Here is a 14,555-nt window from a genome sequence, read left to right as displayed (position 1 = left end):
AGAATCTCTTTGGCTACCGTATCCTTACCTCGACCATGGGAACGCAGCAATCTGCTGTCTGGACCCTTCATCGACCTTTCTAGTGTCTAAGTGTCAGTGACTGTTGCTTTCAGTGTCAAGTGACTTTCTATTGTTTTGTGTACAATTTAGTTGATTGGGTAAGTTTGTGTGTTACCGTTTTTTTTGTAGGAAACATATGATAGGCTGTTAATCCTTTCAAAAATGTTTATCAACAGAAAAAAGAATATGATTAAGGGGGATGGGAGAGCTCACCTACTCGGTTAGGTTCTCTGAATCAGTGACTACTGGTCACACACCCAGCCAGACCCACTAGCCTCACCCTTATTCTGTCAGTTTTATTACTCCAAGCACAATTACAATATTCACAATGAGAATAATAATTTTTTTGTCATATTTTTGCAAAAAAAAAAAACTGCTTTTTAATAGCATTGCAGGTCTAAAGTAGCTTTTTTCTCACTAAGTAAAAATCAGCTTTTAGCGAATTTCCCTATAGGGAAGTAGCTATTACCGTAGGTGGCACGGTAAGACCTAGACCCGGGACCGATTTACTTTTTCATTTTGATGTCCCCAGAGTCCAAAAACACCATTCGTTCAAATTTTTATATATGTATATATATATATATATATATATATATATATAGACTTATATATATATATATACGTCCATGAACGCGATAACTTGAGTAATTTTTGTCCGATTTTGATGAAATTTGGTTTAAAGGTGTAAAGCGGGATAAACTTGAATGAGTTCGCGAACCAGCACGATCGGACCATGGGAACGGGGCTTTACGGGGGGTTTTATGGGGTAAAAATTGGTTTTTCTCACTTTTGACCCTCAAAACACAAAATTTCCCGATTTCTCTTTTAACCTTTTTAAAGAGCTTAAAAAAACAAATAATTTAGTATATAAAAGTATTTTTGTTCAATTATTAGTAATGGAGAAAATTAAAAAAATTGTAAATTTAAAATTCCCATGTTATTCTTATGGAGAATATTGTCAAATGTTGTAGTTTGCTTGTTTATGGATATATTTTGATCAAACTTGGCAAATTTATTTATTTTGTACTAAGCTATCAATATTTTACTCAAAAACACACTTTATTAGTTTCCTTGTAGCAGCAAACCTAGGTACTCGTTAAACCTAATGTTATTAAAATATATTTAACTGAAAATCAATTCAGACAAATGGAAATTCGCTTAGTCGGCAGGTTTGCTGCGGCGGGGGTATTTTAACCTCAATTAGTTGTAAACTTCAATTGTAAGCAATTGCATGTATCGAATGTGATTGATTGTTTTGATTGGCTGTAGCTTAACATATTGATGTATAATGTAGGCTACACAAAAATTTTAATAGACAAAATAATCAAACCATTTACTAAACAGCTGCTTGTTTGCAATAGCAATGAAATTAGGTTAGAAGTAATTTTGAGAGGTTATCATTTATTTATAATGGTGCGATATGAAATGATGAAAAACACATTTCATAACAAGGGCAAAAAGTGCTTTTAAAGCCTCGCTCATTTCCTGAAACTTGATCTTGGGTCGAAAAGAGCCACCACAAGCCCTAGTGATAAAATATACTTTTGCTACTGCTGGTTCCAATCCGACCTTCCTAGACCCATTTTTAATTTGCTAAATTGTTTTTATACATCATCAAATATTAAATGGGAAAGTCTTTGTCAACACATTGAATAAGTCCATCCTTAATACTGTGAATGTGAGTACAACCACAATCAATTAATAGTTAATGGATTCATGACTTTTTCTGTACATAAGAAAATACATACGTAATCAAATCACATGTATTTTCTGAGATTGAAAGAATGTAACCACACACGCAAATGGGTAAGTTATGTTCATAATTTACTCATTTGGTTGAAAGAATGTGGAAAGGGCATATTTGTATAACTTTGTCATAACTTTCTCATATGTCTGGATTTTTTTTATCATTTTAATTTTTTTTTCAGTGACTCAAGTAAAAATATGTGTGATCACACAAGCTGTAATCATCCCCAAGCTGTTACCTCGGTACAGCAGACTTTGGAAGAGTTGGATTTCGAACGTGGCATTTGGACGGCAGGTGGGTGAACACTACAACCTCACCGACGACATTCATTCTATAAGAATCCATTGTTGGCTTGGTTGGAGGGTGATATTTTGTGACATATTCTTTCAGTTTGCGTTGAACAATCTGTTGTACGCTAGCAGGATCTTTAGTCTGTCAGCCACACTCTTATTTTTACGTGTGTTTAGTGGACAAAGTGTGTGCTTTTCCTTGTACTAGCCCTATAGTAGTTAACCCTTTGCGGTCGAATGGCGAGTTTATGTCGCCAAGCGCCATTTTCCCGGACAATCAAAAATGGTGACCTATACTCGCTAAAAGAAAAAAATCTACCATTGCAGTCGAATGGCGAGTATAGGTCGCAGTGGGCCATTTTCTCGATCACGCTAATTGCGACCTATACTCGCAACAAAATAAAAATTGAGTGATTTAAATTAGTTATTAGTGAGTGAGTTAGTGAACGACAACTTCAGCACCGGCTTGCCTCATGACGGAAACATCCTTTGTGCTTAAGGGTAACCGGTGTCTCACAATCTGATGACATCACTTCCTGTCGAGTTTATGTTTATAATATACGTTTTTGTTACTGAATAAGTATTCTGTATTGTATTCAATATAAATGACATAAAAGGTCTGCCTTAATGATTTTATTATATTTTATTAGCAGTCAAAGTGGTAATATATTTACAGGGTGTTTTTTTATGCAACCAAAATTACAAGTACCATAAGACACTGTTTAACAACAATACAAGCTCCCTGTATTCTTAATTTCATTGCCAATCAGCTGATACGCATTGTTGCATAGTTATCTATAAGTTCCAGTGTTATTGGGAATTTATTACGAACAAGTCTCAACTAGACGTATTCGCAAGCTCTGTTTGATCATGCGAAGAAAACCATATTTCGTCTTATTTACGTAATTATCAATACTGTTACACTAAGCCTCATAGATAACTTGCATAGTAGCTAATTGGCTATGAAGTAAAAAAAACAGGGATACCATCATATGAGCTGGTTTTGTTGTTTAAACTTGTCTCACAGTAGCTGTAGTTATTTGGGTTGCGTTGAAAAAAACAGTAAGGAGTAATAGGCCTACACAAATTTATACAAATACAAACGTTGATGTATTTTATGGTTATGTACTAAAAATGCTTTTTCAGTTTGCACAAAACTGTACGTTAGATGTATCCCAATCACTCAAACATCTTTTGATTCACAAACAAAACTAAATTAAATGATTAATATTATTCTTATCCTTTAGCACTGGATGGAGACAAGCAGCGTGTCCGTGACCTGTTGAACAAAGGTACCGAAGTTGATAAGAGAGATGGCGCAGGATACACAGCTCTTCACTACGCGGTGCGCCGGGGAGACACTGAGATGTGTCGTCTGCTACTCTCAGCTGGTGCAAACATCAATGCTGTCACTCGTGCCGGGCAAGCTACAGCACTACATAGGGCTGCTATGTCTGGTAAGGTCTAATAGGCTAAAATATTGTTTACAAAACAAAAATGTATTTAAGAAGTGATGTCTAAAAAGGTGTTCTACATGTTCTACAATATTCTAACTAGGGATGTGTCGGTTCCACTTTTTTTCGGTTCGGTTCCGGTTCGGTTCTTACACTGGATCGGTTCTCGGTTCTCGGTCCCGAGTACTTATGCTATAAATTCATTGATCGAAACAAAACAGTTGTAAGTGGCAGTACCTAAAAATATTGAAAGTCAAGGAAATGAATAATCAGATTTTATTGACAGAAATATTTTATTTAAACACCACGTAAGGATTCAATGTTCAAACCTAAACACAAGTAAACAGTAATTATTTGAAGACTTAATTCCTTAATTGAAAAGTACATATTGGCGGCAACAATTAACATTAAGAATTGGTAATTGCAGCGTAAGTTAATTATTGCAAAACGGTAATTTTACAAATCAATAACCAATTAAGCAGAATTAAAAAGAACAACAATTAACGCTGACCAATCAATGTTACAGTTTTAAATATTGGCTGAAAAGTGAAAAGTAACAGTTATATTTGAAAGATGTAAACACGGTAAACCCTTAAGCTTAATAATTAATAATTATTACAAACAGCAAAATATTAATACAAAAATTGTAAACAACATAAATATGAAATGAGGAGTGATATTTGTAATCATAGCACAGATTTGATTTGTAATCAAATAAAATGCATAACCATGTTAGGCCTATTTTTTTTCAAACCGTCCATAACAAGAATGATTTATTCTAGGTTTCGGTTCAAAAATACCAACATTTTTACTCTGTCAGGATCTAACCTGTTTCGTTTTGTGTCCGAAATGTTTCCCGCAACACTAAAAAGCCTTTCACTGAAAGTTGTGCAAGGTGGCATGCACAAATATTTGTACGCCAACTTACGCAGATGTTTGTGGGAGCTTACTGACCAATACTCGGCGATTTTTTGGCCCTGTTTAGGGTCAAAAGTTTTTTCATTCAAATAAGCGTTGACTTCTGATTCCAAGGACTTTTCCTGATCTCCATCACCAGTATGTTCTTCCTGGCCAAACGCTTCCATGTACTGTGCCCAAAAACCTTTCCTTTTCAGTTGGGTATCTTCTTGTGGAGCCGGTGGTGGTGCTGCTTCCGACGTCGGAGTTGAAAATGTCTTCATTTCCTCCAGGACATGAATCTTTGCCATTTCAAAATTATCTTTCTTTTTGAACGGTGTTGACTTGAACCTGTTAATGACACATAATCTGTATTTATTCTCTTTCCCAAATGTTTTGATATAAGGTTAGAATTTTTTACTAGGTTGCTCACAATAGCCTAAATTTATTTTTTTTAATTGGTATTCATTATAATTTATTTTTTATGGCATTTAATATGATTAACGAACATTTTAGGTCTAGTAATGGTATGCTGATTAAAAATAGGGGAGGATTGGGACAATCAAAACGAATGTTTTAAGAACGAATAAGGAATGAAACATTTAAGTCTATTAATATGTCAAGGAACAACACCATAATTAAGTTTATATAATACTTTAATCAAATTAGTTTTCACTTGTCAGAGTTTTTAATTTTTAGATTTGATCAGTTATATATGAACTAAACTTAGGCCTAAGTAAAAAAGAATTCAGTAGGTAACTTAACACTTGTGTAACTAACAAAATGTGTTATACCTGGGATCAAGTAGTGTCGCACATGCATAAGTTTGATTTTCCTCCATGTCCATAAATCTTCTCTTCAATGAAGCTAATAAGTCATTTTTCAGACCTTGTAGTCCTGATCCCTGAGGTGCACGAGTTTCCAATACATGTTGAATTGTGTGTATCATTGGTATAATCTGAGAAGAATGAAGAAAATGTTTCATAGGCTACATTCAAACCATAATAAAAAAATATTTTTTACATCCATTTAATTAAAACATGGTCAACATTGAACTTTTCAGGTAGCCTACAGTAAATTTAAACCTAGCCTATTTTACTTATACGCTGAATTAAAAAAAGATGAAAACTTTATGTTTATCTATTATTTAGTCCCCAAATCCAACATCTTAGAAAAAAGTTGTTCCTCTGTTAATGTTATATGGTAGGCTATAACTACAAACAGTGTCTATAATAAAGAAACATGGACGATATTTAGCGAAATATTTTCAAGCCTACCAGTACTTACAGATGTGGTAAGTAAAATGCACAAGATATTTTTTTTACCCTGCCATCAATCTTTTTTTATCATAGGCCTAACTCATTTAAATTTAAAGCTACCGGTAGCTAGTCAGTTTAGGGATATAATATAGTAAAACTTAATTATTTCTTTGCAAATGGTAAAATGATTCAAACTCAAATAAGAAAGCCAATACTGTACCTATATTTTCTTGTTAATGAAGTTCTTTGTGTTAGCCCTATAAATCAAATTAAAAACAGAGACTAAGGGACATTTGTGGTCATGGTTAAGAAATGTTAGGTCTAGGTCAGGTTAGGTACCTTGACTTATCGTAGTTTTCAACAGAACACATTCATAAGTTGAGTGGATAGGTTTCATACTGATAGGCCTGCCTACTTGAGCTTTGAAAATGAAATAGGCCTAAGGATAAATTTACTTCTGATTAGTCCAACAATTAGGCCCTATTTATTTTTTGAAAATATTTAAGGTGGGTTAGTGTATAAAGGAAAAAGTGTAATATAACTTAGGCCTACCTCAGAAATTGTCGATGTTTCCTTACTAAGCTGCAAGGTTGCATTCTCAAAAATTTCCAAGATGTCGACTGCATACTCAATAGTTTTCCAATCTTCATTGGTAATTTCAGTGGACAGCTTAGTCTCAGGATTGCTCCCAACAAGAATTAGAGCTTGCTTCTGTTCATGCAAGCGTTTTAGCATGTAAAAAGTGCTATTCCATCTAGTTGGTTCGTCTTGAATGAGTTTGTGACTTGGGACACCTAACTGAGCCTGGTAACTTTTCAGTAACTTAGTGTTTTTCGCAGAATGCTTAAAGCTACCAACAATTTTCTTGCATTTGGTCACAACATTAGAAATCCTGGCATTGTTAAAGAAACCATCTTTGATCACTAATTGAAGTGTGTGTGCCACACAGGGGATTGCTGTGAACTCGGACAAATTCAGTGCACACGTAATATCGGGACCATTGTCCCTAACCACAGCAACTACCTTTTGCTTGATACTCCATTGATCCAAAACCTTTATTAAAAAGGTCAGTAAATTGGTTCCAGTATGGCTTACTTCTGGAAAAGGCACAACCTCTAAACACCTATGAAATCTGGCGTTGTTAGAAAAAAAATGGGCAGTAATGGCCATAAAATCTACTTGAGCGACATTTGTCCACATGTCGGTAGTAATAGCCACACTTTCTACCTCCATCATCTCGGCCTGCACTTTCTTCATTGTTTCTTCGTACATTTCAACAAGTATTTTATTAGTAAACGTTTTCCTCGTAGGAATTGTATATCTAGGTTCCAAGTAATTTAAAAGACGTCGAAAACCTTTATTTTCCACCACAGATAAAGGTTGAATGTCTAAACAAATCATTTCTGCAACCAATTTATTTATGTGTAACGCTCTGCTGTCGGTTGTTTTGAATTTTTGCATCCTGTCAGCCATAGTTGGTAAGGTGATTTGCTTCGACCTTTTTAGTTTTATCCGTTTAGGATAACTAGGCCTAGCACCCCTGGGTGATGTTGTCGATGAGGACAGATTTTCTTCCATTTCCTGTAATGGATCAGGGTCATCTACATCTTCAATTGGTGAAAATTGTGACTGATGTAGGCCTAGGCCTAAAGGATCTCCATGTGTAGGTGTATCAACATCAAGCCTCAAAGGTGTGCTTGAAGATGGCCTACTCACAGTTAGTAATCCTACAAATGAACCCTCTGATTGGTCGGAATTAGAAGAAATAGGCCTACTTGTATCATCTTGGCATGTAGGCCTAGGCCTTACCTTATTTAGGTCATGTTCGATATCCAAAGTAACACTAAATTGAGACTGGCTTGAAGTACTACTAGGCATAGGTCTTATCTCTGAAGTCATAACTTGGCTGGAAGCACCACTAGTACAAGGCATAGGCATCATAGGCTTACCTGACTTCTGCAGAAATCCATCAAGAGTTTTAGCTTGACCAATACTCTCCTTTTTAGAGCTGGGCTCAGGAGCAAGATTAATTTTATGAGTTCTTAGGTGCTTCATCAAGTTTGAAGTGCTTTTAGAGTTTGTCATGCACCCGCCTCTTGAAATTAATTTTGAGCAAATATTGCACTTGGCAAACTTATTATTAACCTCGTCGATCTTGAAGTAAGACCAAACAACGGAAGACATCTTAATAGGTAGGTATAACCTCAACTCTGATCACCAAACACTGAAGGAGATTTAACATTGCACAATGCACACAGACCGGCTCCTCTACCCGTGCATACGCAAACGCAACACAGAGAAAGGGACCTAGAATCATGGTGGAAGGAAAATACATAGGTGTGCTAATTCCCGTCATATTCTGACGTCACTCGGATTGCAAACAAAAGATCACTTGATTCTTGATTGTAACTGTCAAATTAGTATATTTGTTATTTGTTTTGATTTGATTGTTATTGTTTTTGTAATATTTTCAAAATGGTGTAATGTGTTCATTATAAAAACAATAACAACCAAACCAAAACTCTCTCTGTTTTAAGCTCTTTCCACCACCTATTGAATCTCACACAATTAAGAATGGCTTTACGATATGTTAACAGTCATAGATGAAATAAAAGTGTGTGAACAGTTTTTACAATAAAAAAATAAAAATTATATTGACTTTTATTTCATATTGATTGAGAGTAATGCTTGCCACTTACCTGTATGAACTATCCTCCATTGCAATATTGCATTCCTTTTTTCAATTTGCTGCAGACGGCTGCACATGACGTAACTTATTCTTTACCTGATACTTCGCATCAATTATGTAAAAGTCAAACAACAGTTTTAAAAAGATAATAAGGAAGGAGTAGGAGGTTGTGGTAAATAAATAGATCAATATTGTTATTTTATTTGTTCCTTCCTATTTGTTGAGTGCTGATGCATAGTCGATTCAATCAGCTGTCGGCGTCGGCTTTACGGCTTATCTTCAGCTGTTTGATCTGTTGACTTACGTAAATTGATTGAATAATTCATATGGAATTGCACAATACCTACACAAAAACAATTATAATTATAATAATATTTGCTCTTAAATTTTATATTCACTATTTAATATAAACGGTATTGAACAGTAGTAATTTAAAATGTAATGGTGATGCAAATTAATTAGAACGATCAGATCCAGGAACCGGGACCGAGGAATCGACATTTTGGCATCGACCCTCGGTTCCGGTTCCTTTGCTAAGAACCGGTGGAACCGAGAACCGACTTTTGGAACCGATACATCCCTAATTCTAACTGCTTGAACCGTTATTGCAGGTAGAGTCGAGGTGGTTAAGTTACTGATTGCTTCTGGTGCTGATGTTAAACTGAAAGACACAGAAGGAAGAACAGCTGAAGACAGAGCTCAGGAATACAACCAACCAGAAGTATTTAAACTGCTCCATACCGAGTGAATGACTACCGTCTACTTTGGGACATTGTATAGTTTATACTACGTTGTGTATTATAAAACTCTAACTTTGTTAATTTTATGTTACAACTTAAACTTAACATTATTTATTTGCAATTAGGTGGAAAAACTAGACGAACATAGAATGGATTATTATTTTACTAAACTACAGTACAACCCCGCTAATCCGTCGCCTATGTACCAGGATCATGGTCGGAACAGTAAAAAAGGGCTATCCAAAGAACATATTAAATGACAAAATTAATTTACTTACTGACATGTATTGATCGCACGCCACTGCGGGAGTCAATGATAATGCTCTAGTTGCCACGATCGCAGGAGACGTTCAATAATTTGCTCCGATCTTGGAGGATAAATGTCATGAGTAGATAACGATGATGATGTTTCTGATTTTTGCCGCAGGAGATAATGATCGCCACACGACCATGTCAAATAGTCATGATATTACCATGATAAAGTTGTCACCAATTGTGATGGCACGGTCGGATTAAGCGAGGAGTTGGACTAGCCGAGGTCAGATTGGTGGGGTTCTAATGTAGTTTTGTGTTTCAAATATCTTGTTTTAATAGAATAATATCTTAAGTGCTGGATTTATTGCTTTTCCTTTTTAAAATTTAAAAATTATGCATCAATTAAGACTGCAGTGGTCAGCTAGTCAGTGGTTTTTGGGATGTGCTATTTGTGCATTTAATCAACAGTAATTCTTTTTTGGGTGCTTGAACTTTTGTAAATGGGTTTAATATGAAGTTTGCTTGTTGGCTGTACGGGATTTATATAATTTTAAAAGAATCAAAAGCAATACAAATCACTACTTTTGAGGTATGTAATGAGACAAGTATAAAAACTATCTGAATATATTACCAAACACTTGCTAAATTGGTTTATACTCAATATTGCTGGTTATTAGCATTCATTGAGCTATTTTTAATCTAATAATTTACCAGATACCAAGACGCAGTGACTTAAACTTAAATCTTAAACCATTATCCATATTTCGTCTTATTAAAACGGGTAAACATTGCTAATTTGTATAGCACTAGATTATCTAGTGGATAAATCTGACACTCGCCATTTTATTAAGTAACCATTTTTTAGTCTTTGTGATGTCAGGTCTTGAATTGACTGCTTCAAGTCAGTTGTAAGGAATTACAACATTATCCTATTTTTTTAGATTTTTCATATTGACTTTTAAAACCTAAAACAAATGTGTATTTACGTGTTTTAGACAAAATAATGTCAGATTCCTTCGTTTAGAGGTTTAATTTATTTATATACCTGTGGGCCAGACACTACTTTGTTTTGTACTACCTCTAGTTATCTGATTTATTATTTAATCATGTAAAGATTGTATTTTAGATTCCAAGTAATAACTTCTTATGAAAATACAATTTGTCAAGTTGTATCTTACAGTCAAAGATTATTTTTATTTACAAGAAAATCTCTGTTTAAAATATTATAGGAAGGCCCAACTTTCTTTTACAACTTTACAGTATTTTAGTATTTTGTTTGAAAAAAATTTGTTATTGTTTATGTTTAGTAATCATTATGTTACAGATCATTCTGCTATGCATTTTATAAACTAGTTATCTAGTATAGGTTCGTCAAAAGAACGAGCAAACATCAAAGTGTTTGTGGTATTTTATCAAAACTATAATAAAAATGTGGCAAGCAATGAGAATTTACATTAATATTATTAATGTTATTTTAGCAAGTAAAAATCCTTAGTTATTATACATTTTCTCTTTACTAAAGCATCCTTTTGACTAACCTATACATCTTAGTACCACGAGCTAGGAGGATGAATATCTAGAAGATAGCACTTCTCTAGAGGATTTTGTGGTGCTGGCCATTTTGTTGTGTACTGGAACGGTTTCAGAATTTCCATACATAATTTTAATCTTGGTCTTGTGTTAACACTGAATGGTTTATACATATGAGAAATGGTAGGCTACACTACCACCTTACCTCTCCTACAAACCCAGGGTTAGAAGTTGTCAAACTCTAAACAAGTGCTACCTCAGATATAGTATCTAGCTCAGTGGTTAGCATAGTAGAAGTATTTCAGAATTAGAGTAGAATATTTAAATATCTAAATTTAAATGGGTATTAAATATGACTGCTTTTAACAGGTTATATTTTGATAAAGAAATATATATTTTGTGATTTGATGAACCTTTTACCCTGACCCGCGAAGGTTCCTTTTTGTACAGAGTTTATATCCGTAACACAACACTTTTTCCTATACAGTTTTATGATTATGTAACCAGTTGAAATAATCAATAGTTTCATGTCAATTAACATTTTATTTCGGCTCTACAACATTGTACGCATATTCTAATATAACAGCAATATGTATGAGATTACTTGTGTTGCTTTTATGTAGCAAGAAATAAAATCTTCAGTGTCAGTAAAAAGTTTTTTTTCCTTCCTGATCTCTAGTTTTGAATTGTCATGAAACTGCCATTAATCACAGTCGCTGTGTTTTCTGTTTGCGTTTACCGCCTGGGCACTCTTCATAACACAGAAGACATTTTCTTCCGCTGCCTGTGTAGGGTAAAAATCCGCCTGTAAGCTCAACACCACGAAGACTGCCATCGGTGAACATGATCATCCCTATTATCATCATGATGGTGAGGTTAAGTGTATTCTCTGTGCCAGAAGCTTAACCCTCAGCTACAAGTCATAAAAGAGCTAAATTCCAATAAATGGTGAGAGCATGGTCACATGTTGACCCGAACTATAGAATTTTGACAAATAAACTCCCAGGTCTGTGTCCAACAGAATAGAGGGTTCTCTTTTCATCATTAGTCTGAACGTTATGGAGTTGCCGCCTGGGGATCCACAGCAGCCAAGAACATGGAACGCGTCCTCACCATCCAAAAGAAGACCATAAGGACAATTTTTCAACTGCAAGCTGATTTTCAGGGACCACAATATCCTTACAGTCATTTCCCTGTACCGGTTGGAATCCATCTTACTCGCAAAAAAATCTACACCTACCCTAAGATCAGAACAACATTCATACCACCTCCGAAACACACATAACAACAATCATTATTATGGCTCTTAATTCTTCAATTTATTACCACCACGACTCTAAACCATTTATAAACCTGTAACCTTTCAACAGCAAACAGAAGCAATACTAATATTTAACAGATAGGCCATACTACATAGTCTCCAATTTCATTGAAGAGCACACCTTCCAAGACCTGAGACCGAATAGGCCTACAAAACCCATTTTTACCCTGGTCCCAGGAAGAAATGTGACGATTGACCCCGATTCCTGGATTTGTGGAGAAGACACAAGATGGTAAATGAAACAATTTAAGAGTCCTACTTAATCCCCACTTGGCCTCCTCTCCTGGTAAAAACTACCTTTTAAAGTATAAATACCTTGTAGGCTCTAGTGGATGATGCCATCCCTAAATCCTCGGTCTACCAGTGAGAGCCTCGTAAAATCGGTATTTTACCAAAATTACAAATTTTACTGTATTAAACCGTACTACCATAGATAAAACATGTTTTATCTATGGTACTTATAACTTTTAAATTTAATAACTGCAAGCTGTTTGGCTGAAAACAATTAAATAGCTCAACGAAACATACCAATGACGTCAATTTGTATTCTTTCTTCTTTTCCCATGAGTCCCATAAACTAAACCTTATTAGAAACCTAAATGTCACAGCGCACAATTTAGACCGCGGGCTCATTACAGGCACTGCTGGCTACCTGGCTTTAGGGCTCAGTTAGGTATAATTGGCAACGTTGCAAGTTGCAAGTAGGGTTGTTTAATGTCAGACGTCCCATAAGATAACATGGCAGAAAGGTGACATCAGCGCATTAATTCGCACTATATTGATTTAAAAATTTGTTAACTTTAAAATTATTAAAATATTGAAAATAAAACTTACGTAATTGAAAACCAAAACAATATGAATTGAAAATCTATATCTGTACATTTAAAGCAGAGTCAATATTTTCATAGTCAAGTAAACACGCTTTCGTAAAGCCGGGTTTTCCTAGGCGCGTAGTTGGCCAGCGGAGAGAGGAACGCGGAGAGCGGACTCAGCTGGTCTTAGGTAATTTAATGTTACTGTTTTCCTAGCAGCGGAGCGGAATGCCATGTTAATTTCAATTCCGCTCTCCGTTGTCCGCTCTCCGCTGGCCGACTCCGCGTCTAGGAAAACCCAGCTTAAATACACAAATACCATTAGCTGCTTCCAAACAAAAGAGCTGTTACAAAACCCATACTTGTGACGTTACCACTTTGAAGGCCCACGGCCTGGAGTTAAAGGCGGCCGTGGTAACGTGCAGACTAAAGCGTACTCCTAGTTTAAATCACCTGTTTTAAATTTTACTTTCATACTTTCATTTTTTCCTTAGTAAACAAATCCAACGAAAATTCTTCCAAATTTCCTAACAGGGGCACCTAAGCCACCGCCGCCTTTAACACCAGGCCGTGGGCCTTCAAAGTGGCAACGTCACAAGTAGGGTTTTTGTAACAGCTCTTTTGTTTGGAAGCAGCTAATGGTATTTGTGTATTTACGAAAGCTTGTTTACTGGACTATGAAAATATTGACTCCGCTTTAAATGTACAGAGATATAGATTTTCAATTCATATTGTTTTGGTTTTCAATTCCGTAAGTTTGATTTTCAATATTTTAATAAATTTATGTTCATAAATTTAGATCATTAAAATGTGAATTAATGAGCCTGATGTCACCTGTCTGCCATGTTATCTTATGGGACGTCTGACACGAAACAACACTATACTTGCGACGTTGCCAATTCTACCAGGCCAAGGCCTGGAGTTAAAAGTGGCCGTGACTAAGCCCTGAAAGCTACCACGAAATTGATGTGTATATACTGGTATACTGTATAAACCTACTCTATGAAATTCTACATGTATGTACCTAGTTTCGTGGCCATGGGTCTAGGAGTTAAGCTAATTAATTGTAGTTGTGTTAGAACCCTGGAGTGAACTTAAGAACGAGCATAGGCTTTCTTGGAATATATTATAAGTAGGTATTTGTTATAGATGTTAAACGTTATTAGCTGTAGGCTGTCTAGAAATTTATAATATCATATTGTAAGATATATAATCAATGCTAGTACCTTGTTCAATCGCCATTTTGCTCTTTTTCATTTCAGCTTACTTTGTACAAGCAGCTGACTGCTGGAGCCGGCATTCGGATTTATTGGACCAGCGACCAGCCGGAGCCGGCCAGCCGCGATTGGGGTTGACGGTTGGTTGACGTGACGTTGAGCTGCTGATTGCTGAAGAAGAGTTGTAGTTTTTGTTTACTTTTACCATAGATGAAGTAATATAATTACTTCATCTATGCTTTTACTTTGTTGTTGTTAAGTTATCTACTTACAGTAGTAAATTA

At 35.4% G+C, this 14,555-nt stretch overlaps 1 protein-coding gene across 1 annotated transcript; it reads left to right on the top strand.

Moving 5' to 3' along the window:
* Positions 1-17: 17 nt before the first annotated feature.
* LOC129005856 (ankyrin repeat domain-containing protein 39-like) lies at positions 18-11,569 on the top strand. The gene is made up of 4 exons (XM_054434875.1): positions 18-158; positions 1,989-2,101; positions 3,345-3,554; positions 9,008-11,569. The coding sequence occupies exons 2-4, from the start codon at positions 2,005-2,007 to the stop codon at positions 9,142-9,144; spliced, it is 444 nt and encodes a 147-aa protein (XP_054290850.1). The 5' UTR covers positions 18-158; positions 1,989-2,004; the 3' UTR covers positions 9,145-11,569.
* The last annotated feature ends 2,986 nt before the right edge of the window (positions 11,570-14,555 follow it).

Source organism: Macrosteles quadrilineatus, unplaced genomic scaffold (genome assembly GCF_028750875.1).
Source record: "Macrosteles quadrilineatus isolate MER2022 unplaced genomic scaffold, UCM_ALF_1.0 Scaffold_39__1_contigs__length_1060358, whole genome shotgun sequence".
NCBI classification, from domain to species: domain Eukaryota; kingdom Metazoa; phylum Arthropoda; class Insecta; order Hemiptera; family Cicadellidae; genus Macrosteles; species Macrosteles quadrilineatus.
The sequence above is the reverse complement of the archived record's forward strand: the minus strand, read 5'-3'. Positions and strand labels throughout refer to the sequence as shown.

Bases quoted from the DNA above. Each gene is read 5' to 3' on its own strand.
- LOC129005856 (XM_054434875.1), top strand. From the start codon at position 2,005: ATGTGTGATCACACAAGCTGTAATCATCCCCAAGCTGTTACCTCGGTA. The intron at 2,102-3,344 runs GTGGGTGAACAC...CTTATCCTTTAG, and splicing joins ACGTGGCATTTGGACGGCAG to CACTGGATGGAGACAAGCAG. The intron at 3,555-9,007 runs GTAAGGTCTAAT...CCGTTATTGCAG, and splicing joins ACATAGGGCTGCTATGTCTG to GTAGAGTCGAGGTGGTTAAG.